At 47.1% G+C, this 26,378-nt stretch overlaps 1 protein-coding gene across 2 annotated transcripts in view; it reads right to left on the bottom strand.

Annotated features, from left to right (window-relative positions):
• LOC139574783 (gamma-aminobutyric acid receptor subunit beta-2-like) overlaps positions 1-18,841 on the bottom strand; it is a 157,028-nt gene extending 138,187 nt beyond the window's left edge. For both annotated transcript variants that reach the window (XM_071399662.1, XM_071399663.1), the window contains exons 1-3: positions 18,688-18,841; positions 18,450-18,550; positions 17,791-17,858 (exon numbers count right to left, since the gene is read on the bottom strand). In XM_071399662.1, coding sequence (XP_071255763.1) covers positions 17,791-17,858; positions 18,450-18,550; positions 18,688-18,800 — 282 coding nt within the window. In that variant the 5' untranslated portion in view covers positions 18,801-18,841. The remainder of the gene's footprint in view (positions 1-17,790; positions 17,859-18,449; positions 18,551-18,687) is intronic.
• Positions 18,842-26,378: the final 7,537 nt, after the last annotated feature.

The raw sequence follows: 26,378 nt of genomic DNA, 5'->3' as shown, positions 1-26,378 counted from the left end.
CTATACACCTGGGACCTTCCACAACACAACACTAGCCACTCACTGTTATCTAGTCATCTATACACCTGGGACCTTCAACAACACAACACTAGCCACTCACTGTTATCTAGTCATCTATACACCTGGGACCTTCCACAACACAACACTAGCCACTCACTGTTATCTAGTCATCTATACCCTTGGGACCTTCAACAACACAACACTAGCCACTCACTGTTATCTAGTCATCTATAACCTTGGGACCTTCCACAACACTAGCCACTCACTGTTATCTAGCCATCTATACCCTTGGGACCTTCCACAACACAACACTAGCCACTCACTGTTATCTAGTCATCTATACCCTTGGGACCTTCAACAACACAACACTAGCCACTCACTGTTATCTAGTCATCTATAACCTTGGGACCTTCCACAACACAACACTAGCCACTCACTGTTATCTAGTCATCTATAACCTTGGGACCTTCCACAACACAACACTAGCCACTCACTGTTATCTAGTCATCTATAACCTGGGACCTTCCACAACACAACACTAGCCACTCACTGTTATCTAGTCATCTATACACCTGGGACCTTCCACAACACAACACTAGCCACTCACTGTTATCTAGCCATCTATACCCTTGGGACCTTCCACAACACTAGCCACTCACTGTTATCTAGTCATCTATAACCTGGGGCCTTCCACAACACAACACTAGCCACTCACTGTTATCTAGCCATCTATACACCTGGGACCTTCCACAACACAACACTAGCCACTCACTGTTATCTAGCCATCTATACCCTTGGGACCTTCCACAACACTAGCCACTCACTGTTATCTAGTCATCTATAACCTTGGGACCTTCCACAACACTAGCCACTCACTGTTATCTAGTCATCTATACACCTGGGACCTTCCACAACACAACACTAGCCACTCACTGTTATCTAGTCATCTATAACCTTGGGACCTTCCACAACACAACACTAGCCACTCACTGTTATCTAGTCATCTATACCCTTGGGACCTTCCACAACACAACACTAGCCACTCACTGTTATCTAGTCATCTATAACCTTGGGACCTTCAACAACACAACACTAGCCACTCACTGTTATCTAGCCATCTATACACCTGGGACCTTCCACAACACAACACTAGCCACTCACTGTTATCTAGCCATCTATACCCTTGGGACCTTCCACAACACTAGCCACTCACTGTTATCTAGTCATCTATAACCTTGGGACCTTCCACAACACTAGCCACTCACTGTTATCTAGTCATCTATACACCTGGGACCTTCCACAACACAACACTAGCCACTCACTGTTATCTAGCCATCTATACCCCTGGGACCTTCCACAACACTAGCCACTCACTGTTATCTAGTCATCTATACACCTGGGACCTTCCACAACACAACACTAGCCACTCACTGTTATCTAGTCATCTATACACCTGGGACCTTCCACAACACAACACTAGCCACTCACTGTTATCTAGCCATCTATAACCTTGGGACCTTCCACAACACAACACTAGCCACTCACTGTTATCTAGTCATCTATAACCTGGGGACCTTCCACAACACAACACTAGCCACTCACTGTTATCTAGTCATCTATACCCTTGGGACCTTCCACAACACAACACTAGCCACTCACTGTTATCTAGTCATCTATACACCTGGGACCTTCCACAACACAACACTAGCCACTCACTGTTATATAGTCATCTATACCCTTGGGACCTTCAACAACACAACACTAGCCACTCACTGTTATCTAGTCATCTATACCCTTGGGACCTTCAACAACACAACACTAGCCACTCACTGTTATCTAGTCATCTATACACCTGGGACCTTCCACAACACAACACTAGCCACTCACTGTTATCTAGTCATCTATAACCTTGGGACCTTCCACAACACAACACTAGCCACTCACTGTTATCTAGTCATCTATACCCTTGGGGCCTTCCACAACACAACACTAGCCACTGTTAGTAGGACTGAGTTTTTCCAGATACTTAACTTGGCTGGACAAACAAACGCCCGACAGATTCATTAGACAAGTCATCCAGAACATTCCGGTTAGGGCTTCTAATGGCGTGATGGGGTAGCTTGTTCTAAAGACATACTGATTTTCAGTTGCTTAACTTAATCAATCTACTGATAAATGAATTAGGGCCAGGCTACAGTAAAGCTACAACTCGGACATCTAGTCTATTTCCACCATCAACACACTTGATTAAGTAAGCAATTCAAGTCAGTTAAATTAGAAATTATTATTTCAGATAACTATTCTTATTTGTAAATATAAAACACAAGCATAACTATTCCTTATAGGCATGAATGACGTTAAATTATGAAGGAAGACACAAAAAAACACAAAAAAATATATTATATGATTCCTTATCTTGTAAACCTTCAAAGAAATACCTAATTAACCTGCGTTACACATGGTCAAAACCCTTGAAAATGAAAAAAGACCCATCGTATTCTGGGGAAAAAACCTTATCTCCTTTCCTTTTCCTCGACTCTCCTTCCCTTCTTGATTCACCAAACCCAGAAAAACACAGTGCAGCGTTGTCATGGCAACAATGTGTAAAAATATCACAAGATTACTTTTCCCACCAGAAGCTGAAAATAAAATGGAACAGAAATCGGTTGTTAGAACAAACAAGATGATCAAAATGGATGCTAATTCACACACTAGACGTAAGTCTGCGTACCAAATGACACCCTATTCCCTATATAGTACACTGCTTTTGACCAGGGTAGGGGCTGTATGTAACTGAGTAGAGTGATGATTTAGGATCCGTTTAGAATTTTTTACATGAACATGGGGGACCAACCTGATCCTATTTCACACAGGAGTAATATGATTTAGTAAAAAAAAAGAAGAAATATATTATTATTTTACATTTATCAGGGGGTTCTGCAGCACCAACAGCACCCCTACTTCCTGCGGCTATGTAATTAACTATGTAACAAATTATGTTACTAACTATGTCATTAATTATGTAACTATGTCATTAATTATGTAACTAACTATGTAACAAATTATGTAACTATGTAACTATCTGTCTGACTTTCATAGCCAGATCCCAGCCCTCCCTCCGTCCCTCCTAACTAACTAACTAGCTAACTAACTAACTAACTAACTAACTAACTAACTAACTAACTAACTAACTAACTAACTAGCTATCTGTCTGACCTTCATAGCCAGATCCCAGCCCTCCCTCCTAACTAAGTGATGTAAAGAGATAATGCTTGTCAGGGTAATGATGGTAATGATGGTAATGAACACAACATTCAAAACCCCACTAATTAATCTCAACCACCGCTGCTTGCTTTAAATCTGTTAATTCACAGAACACTAATTAACAGTATTTTAGTGCTGGCAGTCTGGCAGACCATTTTAACAGCAACTAAACCAACTACCGTAGGAGTTGTTAGCCCACGTGTAGGTCTAATTAATGAACTAAACAGAAAGGATAGAGACAGAGGAATAACCCTTAAACACAAATTGTTCATCGAATACACCCAGCACAAAAAAGCAAGCTAGGAGCAATGGGGAGGGCAGATAGAAAACAAGCTAGGAGCAATGGGGAGGGCAGATAGAAAACAAGCTAGGAGCAATGGGGAGGGCAGATAGAAAACAAGCTAGGAGCAATGGGCAGGGCAGATAGAAAACAAGCTAGGAGCAATGGGCAGGGCAGATAGAAAACAAGCTAGGAGCAATGGGGAGGGCAGATAGAAAACAAGCTAGGAGCAATGGGCAGGGCAGATAGAAAACAAGCTAGGAGCAATGGGCAGGGCAGATAGAAAACAAGCTAGGAGCAATGGGCAGGGCAGATAGAAAACAAGCTAGGAGCAATGGGCAGGGCAGATAGAAAACAAGCTAGGAGCAATGGGGAGGGCAGATAGAAAACAAGCTAGGAGCAATGGGCAGGGCAGATAGAAAAAAAGCTAGGAGCAATGGGCAGGGCAGATAGAAAACAAGCTAGGAGCAATGGGGAGGGCAGATAGAAAACAAGCTAGGAGCAATGGGCAGGGCAGATAGAAAACAAGCTAGGAGCAATGGGCAGGGCAGATAGAAAACAAGCTAGGAGCAATGGGGAGGGCAGATAGAAAACAAGCTAGGAGCAATGGGGAGGGCAGATAGAAAACAAGCTAGGAGCAATGGGGAGGGCAGATAGAAAACAAGCTAGGAGCAATGGGGAGGGCAGATAGAAAACAAGCTAGGAGCAATGGGGAGGGCAGATAGAAAACAAGCTAGGACCAATGGGCGGGGCAGATAGAAAACAACCTCATTCTACACCTCCTTGTTATCAACTTTGCAAATTAACTGCACACAACTCTACAACCCTACAACTCTACAACCCTACAACCCTACAAACTCTACAACCCTACAACTCTACAACTCTACAACCCTACAACTCTACAACCCTACAACCCTAAAAACTCTACAACCCTACAAACTCTACAACCCTACAACCCTAAAAACTCTACAACCCTACAACCCTACAAACTCTACAACCCTACAACCCTAAAAACTCTACAACCCTAAAAACTCTACAACCCTACAACCCTAAAAACCCTACAACCCTACAACTCTACAACCCTACAAACTCTACAACCCTACAAACTCTACAACCCTACAACCCTACAACTCTACAACTCTACAACCCTACAACACTACAACTCTACAACCCTACAACCGTTCCACCTAACAACCCTACAACTCTACAACCCTACAACGTTCCAACTCACAACCCTACAACCCTACAACCGTTCCACCTCACAACCCTACAACCCTACAACTGTTAAACCTTACAACCCTACAACCCTACAACTCTACAACTCTACAACCGTTCCACCTAACAACCCTACAACTCTACAACCCTACAACCGTTCCACCTAACAACCCTACAACTCTACAACCCTACAACGTTCCAACTCACAACCCTACAACGTTCCAACTCACAACCCTACAACCCTACAACTATTCTACCTCACAACCCTACAACCCTACAACTGTTAAACCTTACAACCCTACAACCATTCAACCTCACAACCCTACAACCCTACAACCATTCAACCTCACAACCCTACAAACATTCCAACTCACAATCCTACAACCGTTCCACCTCACAACCCTACAACCCTACAACCTCACAACCCTACAAACTCACAACCCTACAACCTCACAACCCTACAACCTCACAACCCTACAAACTCACAACCCTACAACCTCACAACCCTACAACCTCACAACCCTACAAACTCACAACCCTACAACCTCACAACCCTACAACCTCACAACCCTACAAACTCACAACCCTAAAACCTCACTACCCTACAAACTCACAACCCTAAAACCGTTCCACCTCACAACACTACAAACGTTCCACCTCACAACCCTACAACCTCACAACCCTACAAACTCACAACCCTAAAACCTCACAACCCTACAACCTCACAACCCTACAAACTCACAACCCTAAAACCTCACTACCCTACAAACTCACAACCCTAAAACCGTTCCACCTCACAACACTACAAACGTTCCACCTCACAACCCTACAACCGTTCAACCACATAACCTCAACAGTGTATATTAGTGAAAACAAGATTACAATCCTAAAGGGCCAGATCCCAACAGAGCAATAAGATGACAGAGGAGGAGGGGAGAGGAGTGGAGGAGATGAGAGGAGAGGACAGGAGAGGAGAGACGGAGGAGATGGAGAAGAGGAGAGGAGAGGAGTGACGGGAGGAGAGGAAGGGAGATGAGGAGAGGGGAATAAGGAGGAGAGGAAAGGAGGGAGAAGATGAGAAGAAAGGAGGGAGAAGAAGTACCAGAAATTGGTCATCATAATATCACATTTGGGCCACATTTCCATTTCCACTGACCCCAGTGAGTCAGGAGGGAGGACAGAGACAAGGGAGGACGTGGACAGAGAGGGAGCACACACACACACACACACACACACACACACACACACACACACACACACACACACACACACACACACACAGTCACACACACACACACACACACACACAGTGACACACACACACACACACACACACACACACACACACACACACACACACACACACACACACACACACACACACACACACACAGTGACACACAAACACACACACACACACACACAGTGACACACAAACACACACACACACACACAGTGACACACACACACACACACACACACACACACACACACACACACACACACACACACGTGACACACACACACACACACACACAGTGACACACACACACACACACACACACACAGTGACACACACACACACAGTGACACACACACACACACACACACAGTGACACACACACACAGTGACACACACACACACACACAGTGACACACACACACACACACACACACACAACGACACACAGTAACATACACACACACACACACACACACACAGTGACACACACAGTGACACACACACACAGTGACATACACACAGTGACACACACACACACAGTGACACACACACACAGTGACACACACACACACACACACACACACACACACACACACACACACACACACACACACACACACACACACACAGTGACACACACACACAGTGACACACACACAGTGACACACACACAGTGCACAAAGCACGGTCTCTCCTCTGACTCCTCCTGAGCCTTTAGCCCCATATTCTAATGTCATGGAGACCCGGTTGGCATGGCCACCTGGACACTGGCTCGCTGTGGCCACCTGGACACTGGCTCGCTGTGGCCACCTGGACACTGGCTCGCTGTGGCCACCAGGACACTGGCTCGCTGTGGCCACCTGGACACTGGCTGGCTGTGGCCACCTGGACACTGGCTGGCTGTGGCCACCTGGACACTGGCTCGCTGTGGCCACTTGGACACTGTCTCGCTGTGACCACCTGGACACTGGCTGGCTGTGGCCACCTGGACACTGGCTCGCTGTGGCCACCAGGACACTGGCTCGCTGTGGCCACCTGGACACTGGCTCGCTGTGGCCACCAGGACACTGGCTCGCTGTGGCCACCTGGACACTGGCTCGCTGTGGCCACCAGGACACTGGCTCGCTGTGGCCACCAGGACACTGGCTCGCTGTGGCCACCTGGACACTGGCTCGCTGTGGCCACCAGGACACTGGCTCGCTGTGGCCACCTGGACACTGGCTGGCTGTGGCCACCTGGACACTGGCTCGCTGTGGCCACCAGGACACTGGCTCGCTGTGGCCACTTGGACACTGTCTCGCTGTGGCCACTTGGACACTGTCTCGCTGTGACCACCTGGACACTGGCTGGCTGTGGCCACCTGGACACTGGCTCGCTGTGGCCACCTGGACACTGGCTCGCTGTGGCCACCAGGACACTGGCTCGCTGTGGTCACCAGGACACTGGCTCGCTGTGGCCACCAGGACAATGGCTCGCTGTGGCCACCTGGACACTGGCTGGCTGTGGCCACCTGGACACTGGCTCGCTGTGACCACCTGGACACTGGCTGGCTGTGTGTGTGCTCTGTGTGTGTGTATGCGCTCTGTGTGTGTGTGTGTGTGCGCTCTGTGTGTGTGTGTGTGCGCTCTGTGTGTGTGTGTGCTCTGTGTGTGTGTGTGTGCTCTGTTTGTGTGTGTGTGCTCTGTGTGTGTGTGTGTGTGTGTGTGTGTGTGTGTGTGTGTGTGCGTGTGTAACAGACGTCATGCTGTTTGCTTAGCGAGTACAGCTTCCTCCTAAATCGTCTCACAGTGAGGCTCGAACCCAGGACCTCCCACACGTGACCACCCTCCTGAAGCGTCTCACCAGCTGGCTATTCAGCGGTGCAAGTGGTCTCACCAGCTGGCTATTCAGCAGTGCAAGTGGTCTCACCAGCTGGCTATTCAGCGGTGCAAGTGGTCTCACCAGCTGGCTATTCAGCGGTGCAAGTGGTCTCACCAGCTGGCTATTCAGCGGTGCAAGTGGTCTCACCAGCTGGCTATTCAGCAGTGCAAGTGGGGACACTTCAGGCTGAGGAGTGAGCTCCACACGTCCCCGTGTGCTTCACCATGTGTGACACGTGCGCGGTGCGACCCGGCTGGCCGACGTACAGGCCTGCATCGCCCCACAACACAGCTGACCTTTCATGCTTCTTGAACCTGTGTGTGTGTGTGTGTGTGTGTGTGTGTGTGTGTGTGTGTGTGTGTGTGTGTGTGTGTGTGTGTGTGTGTGTGTGTGTGTGTGTGTGTGTGTGTGTGTGTGTGTGTGTGTGTGTGCATGTTCAAACATGCACACACACACACACACACACACACACACACACACACACACACACACACACACACACACACACACACACACACACACACACACACACACACACACACACACACACACACTCACACACACACACAGCTGAATAGAAAGCACCACCACAGCTTCAATCAGCCCTGACAAAAGAGAGATGTTTCATTGTAGGAGGAGTTTGTTCCTGTTCTAGTTAGGGGACATGCTGGAGCCCCACCTTCTCCTCTAACCAGGGGGGTATTACAGTGATGTGAAGGGGGGGAGGGGGGGGGGGGGGGATTACAGTGATGTGTCTGTGTGGTTGGGGGGGGGGGGGGGGGGGGTATTACAGTGATGTGTCTGTTGTTAGAGGAGACAGAGAGGACCTCTAGTACCACCAACCTGTCTGTTGTTAGAGGAGACAGAGAGGAACTCTAGTACCACCAACCTGTCTGTTGTTAGAGGAGACAGAGAGGAACTATAGTACCACCAACCTGTCTGTTGTTAGAGGAGACAGAGAGGAACTCTAATACCACCAACCTGTCTGTTGTTAGAGGAGACAGAGAGGAACTCTAGTACCACCAACCTGTCTGTTGTTAGAGGAGACAGAGAGGAACTCTAATACCACCAACCTGTCTGTTGTTAGAGGAGACAGAGAGGAACTCTAGTACCACCAACCTGTCTGTTGTTAGAGGAGACAGAGAGGAACTCTAGTACCACCAACCTGTCTGTTGTTAGAGGACACATAGAGGAACTCTAGTACCACCAACCTGTCTGTTGTTAGAGGAGACAGAGAGGAACTCTAGTACCACCAACCTGTCTGTTGTTAGAGGACACATAGAGGAACTCTAGTACCACCAACCTGTCTGTTGTTAGAGGAGACAGAGAGGAGCTCTAATACCACCAACCTGTCTGTTGTTAGAGGAGACAGAGAGGAACTCTAGTACCACCAACCTGTCTGTTGTTAGAGGAGACAGAGAGGACCTCTAGTACCACCAACCTGTCTGTTGTTAGAGGAGACAGAGAGGAACTCTAGTACCACCAACCTGTCTGTTGTTAGAGGAGACAGAGAGGACCTCTAGTACCACCAACCTGTCTGTTGTTAGAGGAGGCAAAGAGGAACTCTAGTACCACCAACCTGTCTGTTGTTAGAGGAGACAGAGAGGAACTCTAGTACCACCAACCTGTCTGTTGTTAGAGGAGACAGAGAGGAACTCTAATACCACCAACCTGTCTGTTGTTAGAGGAGACAGAGAGGAACTCTAGTACCACCAACCTGTCTGTTGTTAGAGGAGACAGAGAGGACCTCTAGTACCACCAACCTGTCTGTTGTTAGAGGAGAAAGAGAGGAACTCTAGTACCACCAACCTGTCTGTTGTTAGAGGAGACAGAGAGGAACTCTAGTACCACCAACCTGTCTGTTGTTAGAGGACACATAGAGGAACTCTAGTACCACCAACCTGTCTGTTGTTAGAGGAGACAGAGAGGACCTCTAGTACCACCAACCTGTCTGTTGTTAGAGGAGACAGAGAGGACCTCTAATACCACCAACCTGTCTGTTGTTAGAGGACACATAGAGGAACTCTAGTACCACCAACCTGTCTGTTGTTAGAAGAGACAGAGAGGACCTCTAATACCACCAACCTGTCTGTTGTTAGAGGACACATAGAGGAACTCTAGTACCACCAACCTGTCTGTTGTTAGAGGAGACAGAGAGGAACTCTAGTACCACCAACCTGTCTGTTGTTAGAGGACACATAGAGGAACTCTAGTACCACCAACCTGTCTGTTGTTAGAGGAGACAGAGAGGAGCTCTAATACCACCAACCTGTCTGTTGTTAGAGGAGACAGAGAGGAACTCTAGTACCACCAACCTGTCTGTTGTTAGAGGAGACAGAGAGGAACTCTAGTACCACCAACCTGTCTGTTGTTAGAGGAGACAGAGAGGACCTCTAGTACCACCAACCTGTCTGTTGTTAGAGGAGGCAAAGAGGAACTCTAGTACCACCAACCTGTCTGTTGTTAGAGGAGACAGAGAGGAACTCTAGTACCACCAACCTGTCTGTTGTTAGAGGAGACAGAGAGGAACTCTAGTACCACCAACCTGTCTGTTGTTAGAGGAGACAGAGAGGAACTCTAGTACCACCAACCTGTCTGTTGTTAGAGGAGACAGAGAGGAACTCTAGTACCACCAACCTGTCTGTTGTTAGAGGAGACAGAGAGGACCTCTAGTACCACCAACCTGTCTGTTGTTAGAGGAGGCAAAGAGGAACTCTAGTACCACCAACCTGTCTGTTGTTAGAGGAGACAGAGAGGAACTCTAGTACCACCAACCTGTCTGTTGTTAGAGGAGACAGAGAGGAACTCTAGTACCACCAACCTGTCTGTTGTTAGAGGAGACAGAGAGGAACTCTAGTACCACCAACCTGTCTGTTGTTAGAGGAGACAGAGAGGAACTCTAGTACCACCAACCTGTCTGTTGCTAGAGGAGACAGAGAGGAACTCTAGTACCACCAACCTGTATGTTGTTAGAGGAGACAGAGAGGACTCTAGTACCACCAACCTGTCTGTTGTTAGAGGAGACAGAGAGGAACTCTAGTACCACCAACCTGTCTGTTGTTAGAGGAGACAGAGAGGAACTCTAGTACCACCAACCTGTCTATTGTTAGAGGAGACAGAGAGGAACTCTAGTACCACCAACCTGTCTGTTGTTAGAGGAGACAGAGAGGACCTCTAGTACCACCAACCTGTCTGTTGTTAGAGGAGACAGAGAGGAACTCTAGTACCACCAACCTGTCTGTTGTTAGAGGAGAAAGAGAGGAACTCTAGTACCACCAACCTGTCTGTTGTTAGAGGAGACAGAGAGGACCTCTAGTACCACCAACCTGTCTGTTGTTAGAGGAGACAGAGAGGAACTCTAGTACCACCAACCTGTCTGTTGTTAGAGACAGAGAGGACCTCTAGTACCACCAACCTGTATGTTGTTAGAGGAGACAGAGAGGACTCTAGTACCACCAACCTGTCTGTTGTTAGAGGAGTCATAGAGGAACTCTAGTACCACCAACCTGTCTGTTGTTAGAGGAGACAGAGAGGAACTCTAGTACCACCAACCTGTCTGTTGTTAGAGGAAACAGAGAGGAACTCTAGTACCACCAACCTGTCTGTTGTTAGAGGAGACAGAGAGGAACTCTAGTACCACCAACCTGTCTGTTGTTAGAGGAGACAGAGAGGAACTCTAGTACCACCAACCTGTCTGTTGTTAGAGGAGACAGAGAGGAACTCTAGTACCACCAACCTGTCTGTTGTTAGAGGAGACAGAGAGGAGCTCTAATACCACCAACCTGTCTGTTGTTAGAGGAGACAGAGAGGTACTCTAGTACCACCAACCTGTCTGTTGTTAGAGGAGACAGAGAGGAACTCTAGTACCACCAACCTGTCTGTTGTTAGAGGAGACAGAGAGGTCCTCTAGTACCACCAACCTGTCTGTTGTTAGAGGAGACAGAGAGGAACTCTAGTACCACCAACCTGTCTGTTGTTAGAGGAGACAGAGAGGACCTCTAGTACCACCAACCTGTCTGTTGTTAGAGGACACATAGAGGAACTCTAGTACCACCAACCTGTCTGTTGTTAGAGGAGACAGAGAGGAACTCTAGTACCACCAACCTGTCTGTTGTTAGAGGAGACAGAGAGGAACTCTAGTACCACCAACCTGTCTGTTGTTAGAGGAGACAGAGAGGACCTCTAGTACCACCAACCTGTCTGTTGTTAGAGAAGACAGAGAGGACCTCTAGTACCACCAACCTGTCTGTTGTTAGAGGAGACAGAGAGGACCTCTAGTACCACCAACCTGTCTGCTGTTAGAGGACACATAGAGGAACTCTAGTACCACCAACCTGTCTGTTGTTAGAGGAGACAGAGAGGACCTCTAGTACCACCAACCTGTCTGTTGTTAGAGGAGACAGAGAGGAACTCTAGTACCATCAACCTGTCTGTTGTTAGAGGAGACAGAGAGGAACTCTAGTACCACCAACCTGTCTGTTGTTAGAGGAGACAGAGAGGAACTCTAGTACCACCAACCTGTCTGTTGTTAGAGGAGACAGAGAGGACCTCTAGTACCACCAACCTGTCTGTTGTTAGAGACAGAGAGGACCTCTAGTACCACCAACCTGTCTGTTGTTAGAGGAGACAGAGAGGAACTCTAGTACCACCAACCTGTCTGTTGTTAGAGGAGACAGAGAGGAACTCTAGTACCACCAACCTGTCTGTTGTTAGAGGAGACAGAGAGGACCTCTAATACCACCAACCTGTCTGTTGTTAGAGGACACATAGAGGAACTCTAGTACCACCAACCTGTCTGTTGTTAGAGGAGACAGAGAGGACCTCTAATACCACCAACCTGTCTGTTGTTAGAGAAGACAGAGAGGACCTCTAGTACCACCAACCTGTCTGCTGTTAGAGGACACATAGAGCAACTCTAGTACCACCAACCTGTCTGTTGTTAGAGGAGACAGAGAGGACCTCTAGTACCACCAACCTGTCTGTTGTTAGAGACAGAGAGGACCTCTAGTACCACCAACCTGTCTGTTGTTAGAGGAGACAGAGAGGAACTCTAGTACCACCAACCTGTCTGTTGTTAGAGGAGACAGAGAGGAACTCTAGTACCACCAACCTGTCTGTTGTTAGAGGAGAAAGAGAGGAACTCTAGTACCACCAACCTGTCTGTTGTTAGAGGAGAAAGAGAGGAACTCTAGTACCACCAACCTGTCTGTTGTTAGAGGAGACAGAGAGGAACTCTAGTACCACCAACCTGTCTGTTGTTAGAGGAGACAGAGAGGAACTCTAGTACCACCAACCTGTCTGTTGTTAGAGGAGACAGAGAGGACCTCTAGTACCACCAACCTGTCTGTTGTTAGAGGAGACAGAGAGGAACTCTAGTACCACCAACCTGTCTGTTGTTAGAGGAGACAGAGAGGAACTCTAGTACCACCAACCTGTCTGTTGTTAGAGGAGACAGAGAGGACTCCAGTACCACCAACCTGTCTGTTGTTAGAGGAGACAGAGAGGAACTCTAGTACCACCAACCTGTCTGTTGTTAGAGGAGACAGAGAGGAACTCTAGTACCACCAACCTGTCTGTTGTTAGAGACAGAGAGGAACTCTAATACCACCAACCTGTCTGTTGTTAGAGGAGACAGAGAGGAACTCTAGTACCACCAACCTGTCTGTTGTTAGAGGAGACAGAGAGGAACTCTAATACCACCAACCTGTCTGTTGTTAGAGGAGACAGAGAGGACCTCTAGTACCACCAACCTGTCTGTTGTTAGAGGAGACAGAGAGGAACTCTAGTACCACCAACCTGTCTGTTGTTAGAGGAGACAGAGAGGTACTCTAATACCACCAACCTGTCTGTTGTTAGAAGGTGGTTACATAACCATGTGAGGATCCACATGAAGAGGGGGAAGAGGGGGGGAGGGGGTGAAGAGGGGAGGAGGGGGGAGGGAGGTGAAGAGGGGAGGAGGGAGGGAGGGAGGTGAAGAGGGGAGGAGGGGGTGAAGAGGGGAGGAGGGGGGAGGGGGGAGGGAGGTGAAGATGGGAGGAGGGGGTGAAGAGGGGGGAGGGGGGAGGGGGGAGGGAGGTGAAGAGAGGAGGAGGGGGTGAAGAGGGGGGGAGGGGGGGGGAGGTGAAGAGGGGAGGAGGGAGGGAGGTGAAGAGGGGAGGAGGGGGGAGGGAGGTGAAGAGGGGAGGAGGGGGTGAAGAGGGGGGGAGGGGGGAGGGAGGTGAAGAGGGGGGGAGGGGGGAGGGAGGTGAAGAGGGGAGGAGGGGGGGAGGTGAAGAGGGGAGGAGGGGGTGAAGAGGGGAGGAGGGGGGGAGGTGAAGAGGGGAGGAGGTGAAGAAGGGAGGAGGGGGTGAAGAGGGGAGGAGGGGGGAGGGAGGTGAAGAGGGGAGGAGGGAGGGAGGGAGGGAGGTGAAGAGGGGAGGAGGGGGTGAAGAGGGGAGGAGGGGGGAGGGGGGTGAAGAGGGGGGGAGGGAGGTGAAGAGGGGGGGGGGGTGAAGAAGGGAGGAGGTGGGGAAGGGGGAGGGAGGTGAAGAAGGGGGTGAAGAGGGGAGGAGGGAGGGGAGTACTGGTTGACATCCCAGAGACCCTTTCATCCGAGCTGCATCCTCTTTAACCAAAACTAACTTCCACATCCCTTCCTCACAGGAAGTACTACGGGAATTCAGCTGATGATGCTTTTATCCAGGCCGACCTATAGCATTATAGTGATTCAGTACACATGGCCCACACAGGAATCAAACCCCACAACTCACTGAGTTTCCAGCATCAAGCCCCAACCAACCAAGCCATCTAACCAACTAACATAACGCACTGTCTTACCACACAAATCTGATTTAGGGAAAAATGTACACTCAGAAAAACGAAATGAAATCTTCGCTAAATAAAATCCACTGGAAAAAAACATGTCAAATGCAACAATGAATCAAATATGAATTCAATTGCATAAGGAGAACAGAAGTGTCCCCTCCGTAAGGAGAACAGAAGCGTCCCCTCCATAAGGAGAACAGAAGTGTCCCCTCCATAAGGAGAACAGAAGCGTCCCCTCCATAAGGAGAACAGAAGTGTCCCCTCCGTAAGGAGAACAGAAGCGTCCCCTCCATAAGGAGAACAGAAGTGTCCCCTCCATAAGGAGAACAGAAGCGTCCCCTCCATAAGGAGAACAGAAGTGTCCCCTCCATAAGGAGAACAGAAGTGTCCCCTCCGTAAGGAGAACAGAAGTGTCCCCTCCATAAGGAGAACAGAAGTGTCCCCTCCATAAGGAGAACAGAAGCGTCCCCTCCGTAAGGAGAACAGAAGTGTCCCCTCCATAAGGAGAACAGAAGCATCCCCTCCGTAAGGAGAACAGAAGCGTCCCCTCCATAAGGAGAACAGAAGTGTCCCCTCCGTAAGGAGAACAGAAGCGTCCCCTCCATAAGGAGAACAGAAGTGTCCCCTCCGTAAGGAGAACAGAAGTGTCCCCTCCATAAGGAGAACAGAAGTGTCCCCTCCGTAAGGAGAACAGAAGCGTCCCCTCCATAAGGAGAACAGAAGTGTCCCCTCCATAAGGAGAACAGAAGTGTCCCCTCCATAAGGAGAACAGAAGCGTCCCCTCCATAAGGAGAACAGAAGTGTCCCCTCCATAAGGAGAACAGAAGCGTCCCCTCCATAAGGAGAACAGAAGTGTCCCCTCCATAAGGAGAACAGAAGCATCCCCTCCGTAAGGAGAACAGAAGCGTCCCCTCCATAAGGAGAACAGAAGCGTCCCCTCCATAAGGAGAACAGAAGTGTCCCCTCCATAAGGAGAACAGAAGTGTCCCCTCCATAAGGAGAACAGAAGTGTCCCCTCCGTAAGGAGAACAGAAGCGTCCCCTCCATAAGGAGAACAGAAGTGTCCCCTCCATAAGGAGAACAGAAGTGTCCCCTCCATAAGGAGAACAGAAGCGTCCCCTCCATAAGGAGAACAGAAGTGTCCCCTCCATAAGGAGAACAGAAGCGTCCCCTCCATAAGGAGAACAGAAGTGTCCCCTCCATAAGGAGAACAGAAGCGTCCCCTCCATAAGGAGAACAGAAGTGTCCCCTCCATAAGGAGAACAGAAGCGTCCCCTCCATAAGGAGAACAGAAGTGTCCCCTCCATAAGGAGAACAGAAGTGTCCCCTCCATAAGGAGAACAGAAGCATCCCCTCCGTAAGGAGAACAGAAGCGTCCCCTCCATAAGGAGAACAGAAGCGTCCCCTCCATAAGGAGAACAGAAGTGTCCCCTCCGTAAGGAGAACAGAAGTGTCCCCTCCGTAAGGAGAACAGAAGCGTCCCCTCCATAAGGAGAACAGAAGCGTCCCCTCCATAAGGAGAACAGAAGTGTCCCCTCCATAAGGAGAACAGAAGTGTCCCCTCCATAAGGAGAACAGAAGCATCCCCTCCGTAAGGAGAACAGAAGCGTCCCCTCCATAAGGAGAACAGAAGTGTCCCCTCCGTAAGGACAACAGAAGCGTCCCCTCCATAAGGAGAACAGAAGTGTCCCCTCCGTAAGGAGAACAGAAGCGTCCCCTCCATAAGGAGAACAGAAGTGTCCCCTCCATAAGGAGAACAGAAGCGTCCCCTCCGTAAGGAGAACAGAAGCGTCCCCTCCATAAGGAGAACAGAAGCGTCCCCTCCATAAGGAGAACAGAAGTGTCCCCTCCATAAGGAGAACAGAAGTGTCCCCTCCATAAGGAGAACAGAAGTGTCCCCTCCATAAGGAGAACAGAAGCGTCCCCTCCATAAGGAGAACAGAAGTGTCCCCTCCATAAGGAGAACAGAAGCGTCCCCTCCATAAGGACAACAGAAGCGTCCCCTCCATAAGGAGAACAGAAGTGTCCCCTCCATAAGGAGAACAGAAGCGTCCCCTCCGTAAGGAGAACAGAAGCGTCCCCTCCGTAAGGAGAACAGAAGCGTCCCCTCCGAGCCTGCTCCAGAGCAAACCATTGATACAGTGTTACATAAGATGCCTATGTCTTATACAGAGAGAGATCCTCTTCGTACCATGTCTGTGCACCTACTGGTTTTCTCCAGCATGGAGACAGAGGCTGTGTCCCCCCCCCAACTGGGAACCCTATATAATACACTACTTTTGACCAGGGAACCATAGGGCTCTGGTCAATAGTAGTTCACTGTATATGGAATTTAAAAAAAGTAGTGCACTATATTTTGGAAAAGAGTGTAATTTGGGACGCAGCCTTAACATTGTGTAGTGGAGCTCGATGAGATACCCAGGTGATTACCATCCTATGTCCAGGCATGCATTATTAACCACATGTCTACGTCATCACTCATGGTTTGACGAGGGGGGGGGGGGTAATTCACGTAGCTGATGATGCGCTCCCCCTCGCGCTTCAAAGTGAAGTGAGGCTCGAGCAAGATAACTCTCCCAAAGCAGCGCGCGGCGCAATCACGTTGAAAATAAATTTGTATTAAGGAGAGAAAAGGGAAATTGGGAAATATCTCTGTTTTTCCCCCTTCGTCTTCTTGACTTGACGTTATAACGCGCCGCGCCGCATGTCAAATAAAATGATAGCAGTCCATTAACTGAGAGACAAGACGCCACAGCCTCGACCGTCCGTCTGCGCAAGGATGTCAGTACAAGTGCGCCAGTGAGCGTGTGTTTTGAATTCAAATGGGAACCAACACACATCCACCATCCATGGCCGAAAAAATGGTAAATGCAGAGCCTGAGACGGAGCTTGAGCCCACTGGACGATAGAACACTATTCAACACGAGAATCGATTCCATTCTAGAATCAAACTATCGTCAGACTCCGCCACGTCGTTGCCATCATTTACCACAATGCAGAACGTGACATGCGTTAAGTGCCCTTTTCAAACATGGATGACAATGCGTTATAGGTTTCTCTATACGAATCTACTCAGCCAGGCATGCTGAGAAACATAGAAGGAGGATGATAATGATGCACGTACCATATTGACTTCAGACACCATGTCTATGCTGGCTATGTCTATATTCATCCCCACTGCCACCGGCGCACCTGTGAAGCGAAGAAAAACAGGTTATTAATCAAAGAGAAGGGGATCATTTCTTTACCTATTAGAAATAAGAATTTGGTGACCGTTATTCTAGAACGTGGTACCGTTCTTCTACCAGTAGGTTGCTGTCAATGATAGATCGCCACGTTCTCTCATCAATGTACATGATACATGTTTTAATGCCGTCTTAATGATTATCATCGTCAATTAAAATGGCTATAATCATCAGCATCATCATTTGGAACTCCCTTGATGATTTCCGTTTCAGACAGAATGGTAGGCAACCAGAAGTTCAATAGGCTACCAGCTGCGAATAGAATCGACCATCAAGTTAAGAGACCCTTCTTCTCCACACAGAATAGGCCAGCATGTCTTATTTCATCAATAGAAGGTGGTACATTGGAAAAGGTTTTTGGTGACGGGGAAACGTAGCCTAGTCTATGGATGGAAGATTGATCATGAGGGGGAAAAAAATTGTACCAGAGTTTTTTTTTGCAGCAATTCATTAAACATGTATAGCACTGCGCGTCATAAATGGCATCAAACATGACATTCATCATCTCGATTTGCTTTCCTTTTGTCTTTCTTCTTACCTCCAAAATCTGGCCTCAACCGAATGTCGTAGCCTTTCATCAGTCTGTCGACCGTGTCTTTAACCAGCGGCATATTACTGGGATCCCTCAGATCTTTGGCGCTGAGGGGAAAGACAGAACAGAAGGGGTTGGCATGCAAATTCCTACTTAAAGACAAGATAGGCGCGTTAAATAGCCTAGGATACATGCCATGCAATGGAATTGAATAATGCGCGTAAAAACACAAATTCTAATTTACCTTTGCGCACAGCAGATAAAAGTAAAAAAGAACGAAAACGTTAAAATTCCAAAGTGGTTTTTCCTGAGCTTCCCCATCGTAACGGTTGTGATGCGAGTGAGGAGAACGCACATTCAACTTACTCCAGAAAGCTCCGAGAACCCAATGAGGGGCGCATGCGTACATCCTACCAGAAGATCAAACACTGGCTAGTGATGATGGTGGATGAGCCGTTTCCATTTCTGAGAAACAAATTAAAGGGACAAGTGGATGGATGAGCGTAATGAAGAAAACATCTTATGCCGACCCGACCACTAGAACCTAACAGCCGAAATACAATTAGTATCATTCCAGCTTAATCCTTATATTGGCTTATGTTGATAGTTTAGAGAACTTTGCAATGAACAGTGCAAACCAATTAATACAATCAATAGGATATAGTATATTTTATATTAAAATCAATAGGATATAGTGAATTACAGTATTATACATTGTCAGACTCTCACAAATTTAAAGTCAACAAAGTTTATTGTGTCAAATGTTGTGACAATCATTATAACTTCTCACAAGACGTTGGTAGCAAGACATTAAATCATTAAATCTACAGACACACATCACATCAAGTCAGACTATATGATAACATTAATAAAAACGTATATTAATATAAAAGCAAGTACAATAATAACAATAGCCAACATTTGTCTTGCACATCATGTGTTTAGAATGAAGGGGGGGGGGGGGGGGGGGGCAGCGCCATTGAAACCCCTTCCAATCAAGACGGGATTAAAGATGTTTACCTTGCACAAACAACCATATGTATTACACAACCCTAGTTTAGAGCAGCTCAATTCATTGACTCAATTCCAACATTGCTGGCTATGACCAATAGCCTCACAGTCCTACCTATAATAAAAACATCCAGATATTACATCCAATTCTACATCTGATCCCTGAGTGTTTTAAAGAGGCTACACAAACACAGCAGCTGTTGAAATATCACATCAAATAGAAAATAAAAAGCAATACAATATAAAAACAAGGTAATCGCCAGGTTCTGTGCATACAGTGCTTTCAGAGGCCTATCTGTGTACTATGAATCATCAGTGCTTTCAGAGGCCTGTCTGTGTACTATGAATCATCAGTGCTTTCAGAGGCCTGTCTGTGTACTATGAATCATCAGTGCTTTCAGAGGCCTGTCTGTGTACTATGAATCATCAGTGCTTTCAGAGGCCTGTCTGTGTACTATGAATCATCAGTGCTTTCAGAGGCCTGTCTGTGTACTATGAATCATCAGTGTTTTCAGAGGCCTGTCTGTGTACTATGAATCATCAGTGTTTTCAGAGGCCTGTCTGTGTACTATGAATCATCAGTGCTTTCAGAGGCCTGTCTGTGTACTATGAATCATCAGTGTTTTCAGAGGCCTGTCTGTGTACTATGAATCATCAGTGCTTTCAGAGGCCTGTCTGTGTACTATGAATCATCAGTGTTTTCAGAGGCCTGTCTGTGTACTATGAATCATCAGTGCTTTCAGAGGCCTGTCTGTGTACTATGAATCATCAGTGTTTTCAGAGGCCTGTCTGTGTACTATGAATCATCAGTGTTTTCAGAGGCCTGTCTGTGTACTATGAATCATCAGTGTTTTCAGAGGCCTGTCTGTGTACTATGAATCATCAGTGTTTTCAGAGGCCTGTCTGTGTACTATGAATCATCAGTGTTTTCAGAGGCCTGTCTGTGTACTATGAATCATCAGTGCTTTCAGAGGCCTGTCTGTGTACTATGAATCATCAGTGCTTTCAGAGGCCTGTCTGTGTACTATGAATCATCAGTGCTTTCAGAGGCCTGTCTGTGTACTGTGAATCATCAGTGTTTTCAGAGGCCTGTCTGTGTACTGTGAATCATCAGTGTTTTCAGAGGCCTGTCTGTGTACTGTGAATCATCAGTGTTTTCAGAGGCCTGTCTGTGTACTATGAATCATCAGTGTTTTCAGAGGCCTGTCTGTGTACTATGAATCATCAGTGTTTTCAGAGGCCTGTCTGTGTACTATGAATCATCAGTGTTTTCAGAGGCCTGTCTGTGTACTATGAATCATCAGTGTTTTCAGAGGCCTATCTGTGTACTATGAATCATCAGTGTTTTCAGAGGCCTGTCTGTGTACTATGAATCATCAGTGTTTTCAGAGGCCTGTCTGTGTACTATGAATCATCAGTGTTTTAAAACCCCGCATGCAGTCTTTTTCATTTGATTTTCAAAATCACCACTGTACGTCTAGTAAAATCACTGTGTGCATTTATTTCATGAAAAGAACTCCACATATATTTTGAAATAATTTATTTCGCTGAGCCTCCTTTTTCTATTGAAACGCTCAGTCTGATCGTGCGGTCGTGTTAAATGTATTTACATACACAATTCTGATTGGCAGATAGGATTGTCTAGACTCTAGAGAGCCTAGCCCGCTTACCCCTTCAAAGTAGGAAGATGCATATGCAAATAAAAGATCATTGGTCAGAATAATCAGATCAGATTGTGATGTCATGCTGTGGATCAAAAATTCCGTAGATGTGGTAAAGGAGTCAATGGAACGCATTGGCTCACATTCAACAAATCTGACCTATCAAAGTGGATATTCGTGTTGATTTATACATTATAACAGGCCCACAATGTGGTTAGTTATGTCCAATTTGGATACATTTGGCTGTTTTCGTTGCATAACATTTAGAAGGTGTCCCTTTTCAGGTTTAGAAGAAGTGACTGCTAAATGCTAACTTCTGTTTGTATAAGCTGGTAGCATAGCTAGCATACAGAAATCTGTGGTGGTAAGCAAAGTCATTTTAACTGTAATGCAGTTGATTGGTGATGATGACATGAACATGTGTTGGGGTTTGACATCCATAAAAGCATTATACTCTGATTTTTACCTCAACATAGTGTGACATACACATATAAAACATTATACTAATTTTGCTGGGGGACAATGAGGACATTCGGAATCTTTCCCCCACGGCCGTTTCCCCCACGGCCGTTTCCCCCACGGCCGTTTCCCCCACGGCCGTTTCCCCCACGGCCGTTTCCCCCACACGTTTTCATGGCGATTCCACTGTTTTGGTCAAGTTAGATTGACCACTTTACCACATCTATCTTACCCAAACAGGCTTAAATTCCAGGCATTATTTTAACAATTTCTGAGTGTTATTTCGACCTCATAGTGTGGAAATATTATTAAAACAAATAGGAAAATCACTGCCACTTTAATACAATCAGAACTAGAGCCATGACTGGGGAGGACAGGGAATGTAGAAAGAGAAATTCAGTCAGTGAGTCACACAATTCATATTGTCAAGTTGAGTAGAGTTCTATTTCACAGGCCATGTAATAAAACATAACATAAGAGAAAGGAGAAGAGAGGAGGAGGGGTGAAGAGGAGAGGAGACGAGAGAGACGAGACGAGAGAGGAGAGGGGACGAGAGAGGAGAGAATAGGGAAGAGGAGAGGGGAAGAGGAGAGGAGAGGGGACGAGAGAGGAGAGGGGACGAGAGAGGAGAGAATAGGGAAGAGGAGAGGAGAGGGGGACGAGAGAGAAGAGAATAGGGAAGAGGAGAGGAGAGGTGACGAGAGAGGAGGGGTGAAGAGAGGAGAGGAGAGGGGACGAGAGAGGAGGGGTGAAGAGAGGAGAGAATAGGGGAGAGGAGAGGAGGATGAGGCTCTGCTTCTCTCTCCGTCTCTCTTGGATCAGTGTTGTAGTGGGGCCTGTGACTCTGTAGAGCACAGCAGGCTTCTGAACAGCATTGGTTCACTGTTGCATCACCAGTTCCAGACATCATAGATTATATCATCCACTTCTTTTTGATTTGTGTGTTTCTCCGTTTGTTTGTGTGTGTGTGTGTGTGTGCATTCGTGCATGCGCACGTGTGTGTGTGTGCGTGTCTTCAGGGATGCTGGAGAATCAGAAGTGCCAAATGCATCCATGTTTAAAGCACCGCTCTGCCAAGGACAAGGACATCTCTTCAACAACTGATCTCAGCAGGTCTGGGCAGAACAAAGTGTGAACAGAATAGACATGAGGTCGGAAAAAAACATATATATATTTTTTTGTTGTATTCATTTCCAGTGTGGATTGAAAGTAATGTGAACGCTGAGTACTTGTTGGTAGAGCGAAGGACAGATGAATGAACAAGGTGTCTACAGAACATGCTCAGTAGATGACATCAGTTGGAGCACAGGGCTCAATCCTCTCTGCAAGGACAGAAACACACAGAGACAGAAACACACATGAGGAATGAGAGCAGGGCAAATCACACACACACACACACACACACACACACACACACACACACACACACACACACACACACACACACACACACACACACACACACAGAAAGAGTAAAGATGTAGACATCTTCCCATGATAATGATATACTGTAAATTACAGTAATGCTCTCTCTCTCTGTCTCTATACTAAAAAGGTACGAAGTCAGAGACACTGTGCCCTCTGTCCTCTGAATAAGAGTTGAAGACATCAGTTCCAGTAGCTAAAGCAGGGCCCACCATCTTGTCTCTGTCCTGGTAGTGCAGAACGTTCTCAACAGAACAAGCATCAACATTCTGACAGGAACATGATGGGCAGATTTACACTCCACACTCTTATGTAACGACTTCTCCCTGTGTGTGTGTGTGTGTGTGTGTGTGTGTGTGTGTGTGTGTGTGTGTGTGTGTGTGTCTCTCTCTCTGTACAATCTCTCTCTCATGTCTCTTCATCAGCTCTCTCTCTCCCCCCTCCCTCTCTCTCTCTCTCTCTCCCCCCTCCCTCTCTCTCTCTGTAGTCTTTCTCCCTCTTGTCTCTGTATAATCTGTGTGTGTCTATGTATGTGAGTATGTATGTATGTATGTCTATGTATGTATGTATGTACAGTGGGGAGAACAAGTATTTGATACACTGCCGATTTTGCAGGTTTTCCTACTTACAAAGCATGTAGAGGTCTGTCATTTTTATCATAGGTACACTTCAACTGTGAGAGACGGAATCTAAAACAAAAGTCCAGAAAATCACATTGTATGATTTTTAAGTAATTAATTTGCATTTTATTGCATGACATAAGTATTTGATCACCTACCAACCAGTAAGAATTCCGGCTCTCACAGACCTGTTAGTTTTTCTTTAAGAAGCCCTCCTGTTCTCCACTCATTACCTGTATTAACTGCACCTGTTTGAACTCGTTACCTGTATAAAAGACACCTGTCCACACACTCAATCAAACAGACTCCAACCTCTCCACAATGGCCAAGACCAGAGAGCTGTGTAAGGACATCAGGGATAAATTGTAGACCTGTACAAGGCTGGGATGGGCTACAGGACAATAGGCAAGCAGCTTGATGAGAAGGCAACAACTGTTGGCACAATTATTAGAAAATGGAAGAAGTTCAAGATGACGGTCAATCACCCTCGGTCTGGGGCTCCATGCAAGATCTCACCTCATGGGGCATCAATGATCATGAGGAATGTGAGGGATCAGCCCAGAACTACACGGCAGGACCTGGTCAATGACCTGAAGAGAGCTGGGACCACAGTCTCAAAGAAAACCATTAGTAACACACTACGCCGTCATGGATTAAAATCCTGCAGCGCACGCAAGGTCCCCCTGCTCAAGCCAGCGCATGTCCAGGCCCGTCTGAAGTTTGCCAATGACCATCTGGATGATCCAGAGGAAGAATGGGAGAAGGTCATGTGGTCTGATGAGACAAAAATAGAGCTTTTTGCTCTAAACTCCACTCGCCGTGTTTGGAGGAATAGAAGGATGAGTACAACCCCAAGAACACCATCCCAACCGTGAAGCATGGAGGTGGAAACATCATTCTTTGGGGATGCTTTTCTGCAAAGGGGACAGGACGACTGCACCGTATTGAGGGGAGGATGGATGGGGCCATGTATCGCGAGATCTACACCAACAACCTCCTTCCCTCAGTAAGAGCATTGAAGATGGGTCGTGGCTGGGTCTTCCAGCATGACAACGACCCGAAACACACAGCCAGGGCAACTAAGGAGTGGCTCCGTAAGAAGCATCTCAAGGTCCTGGAGTGGCCTAGCCAGTCTCCAGACCTGAACCCAATAGAAAATCTTTGGAGGGAGCCGAAAGTCCGTATTGCCCAGCGACAGCCCCGAAACCTGAAGGATCTGGAGAAGGTCTGTATGGAGGAGTGGGCCAAAATCCCTGCTGCAGTGTGTGCAAACCTGGTCAAGAACTACAGGAAACGTATGATCTCTGTAATTGCAAACTAAGGTTTCTGTACCAAATATTAAGTTCTGCTTTTCTGATGTATCAAATACTTATGTCATGCAATAAAATGCAAATTAATTACTTAAAAATCATACAATGTGATTTTCTGGATTTTTGTTTTAGATTCCGTCTCTCACAGTTGAAGTGTACCTATGATAAAAATGACAGACCTCTACATGCTTTGTAAGTAGGAAAACCTGCAAAATCGGCGGTGTATCAAATACTTGTTCTCCCCACTGTATGTATGTATGTGTGTGTATGTATGTATGTATGTATGTATGTATGTATGTATGTATGTATGTATGTATGTCTGTGTGTGTATGTATGTATGTATGTCTATGTATGTATGTATGTATGTATGTATGTATGTGTGTGTATGTATGTATGTCTATGTATGTATGTATGTATGTATGTATGTATGTATGTATGTATGTATGTATGTATGTGTATGTATGTATGTATGTATGTATGTATGTATGTGTGTGTGTGTGTGTGTGTGTGTGTGTGTGTGTGTGTCTCCCTCTCAGTCAGACATAGCTTTGTGTGCTCTTTCTGTCTCTCAAATCCACTCCCTGTGGAGAAGGAGCAGTATTATTCAAATGACTGTCTGTACCCTATTCCCTCTGTAGTACACTACTTCTAACTAGAGTTCTATGGGCCCTGGGGACGGCAGGCGGACTAGTGGTGGGCCCTGGGGACGGCAGGCGGCCTAGTGGTGGGCCCTGGGGAGGGCAGGCGGCCTAGTGGTGGGCCCTGGGGGTGGCAGGCGGCCTAGTGGTGGGCCCTGGGGGTGGCAGGTAGCCTAGTTAAATAAAGGTAAAATAAAAAATATAAATAGGGAATAGGGTGCCATTGGGAAGCACACACTGGCTGGTGTTTTGCCAGCCCCCAGGTAAACCTTGATGCACATTATTTATTTTCAAATTAATTGAGCTCATGTTCTATGCCTTGTACTCTACTATAAATCTAACTGAAAAGCCCACATATCCCTCTCTGTCTCTCCCTCCTTCCCCTCCTCTCTCTCTCCCTCTCCCCCCCTCCTTCCCCCATCTCTCTCTGTCTCTCTCTCTCCCTCCCCCCCTTTCTGTCTCTCTCTCCCTCTACCCCTCTCTCTCCCTCCCCCCCTTTCTGTCTCTCTCTCCCTCCACCCCCTCTCTGTCTTTCTCTGTCTCCCTCTCTCTCTCTCTCTCTCTCGCTCTCTGATGTTAGATGACAACAGAACCATCTAACATCCTCCAGCTAGCGACCCTCTTCCCCTTTTGTGTCTACAACTCCTGAGGCTGTTCCAGCGTCAGACAGTATTCATGTCTTTACAGTCTGGATAAAAGTCTGACAAAAACAGTGGGTAGTAATTGAGAGCAGTTACATTCAGTGGGTCTGTGTTGTTGATACAGATTCAGAATGGTCAAATATGCAGCTGATACTGTGTGTTTCAAGTGG

This window comes from Salvelinus alpinus, chromosome 4 (genome assembly GCF_045679555.1).
Source record: "Salvelinus alpinus chromosome 4, SLU_Salpinus.1, whole genome shotgun sequence".
In the NCBI taxonomy this organism is placed as follows: domain Eukaryota; kingdom Metazoa; phylum Chordata; class Actinopteri; order Salmoniformes; family Salmonidae; genus Salvelinus; species Salvelinus alpinus.
The sequence above is the reverse complement of the archived record's forward strand: the minus strand, read 5'-3'. Positions and strand labels throughout refer to the sequence as shown.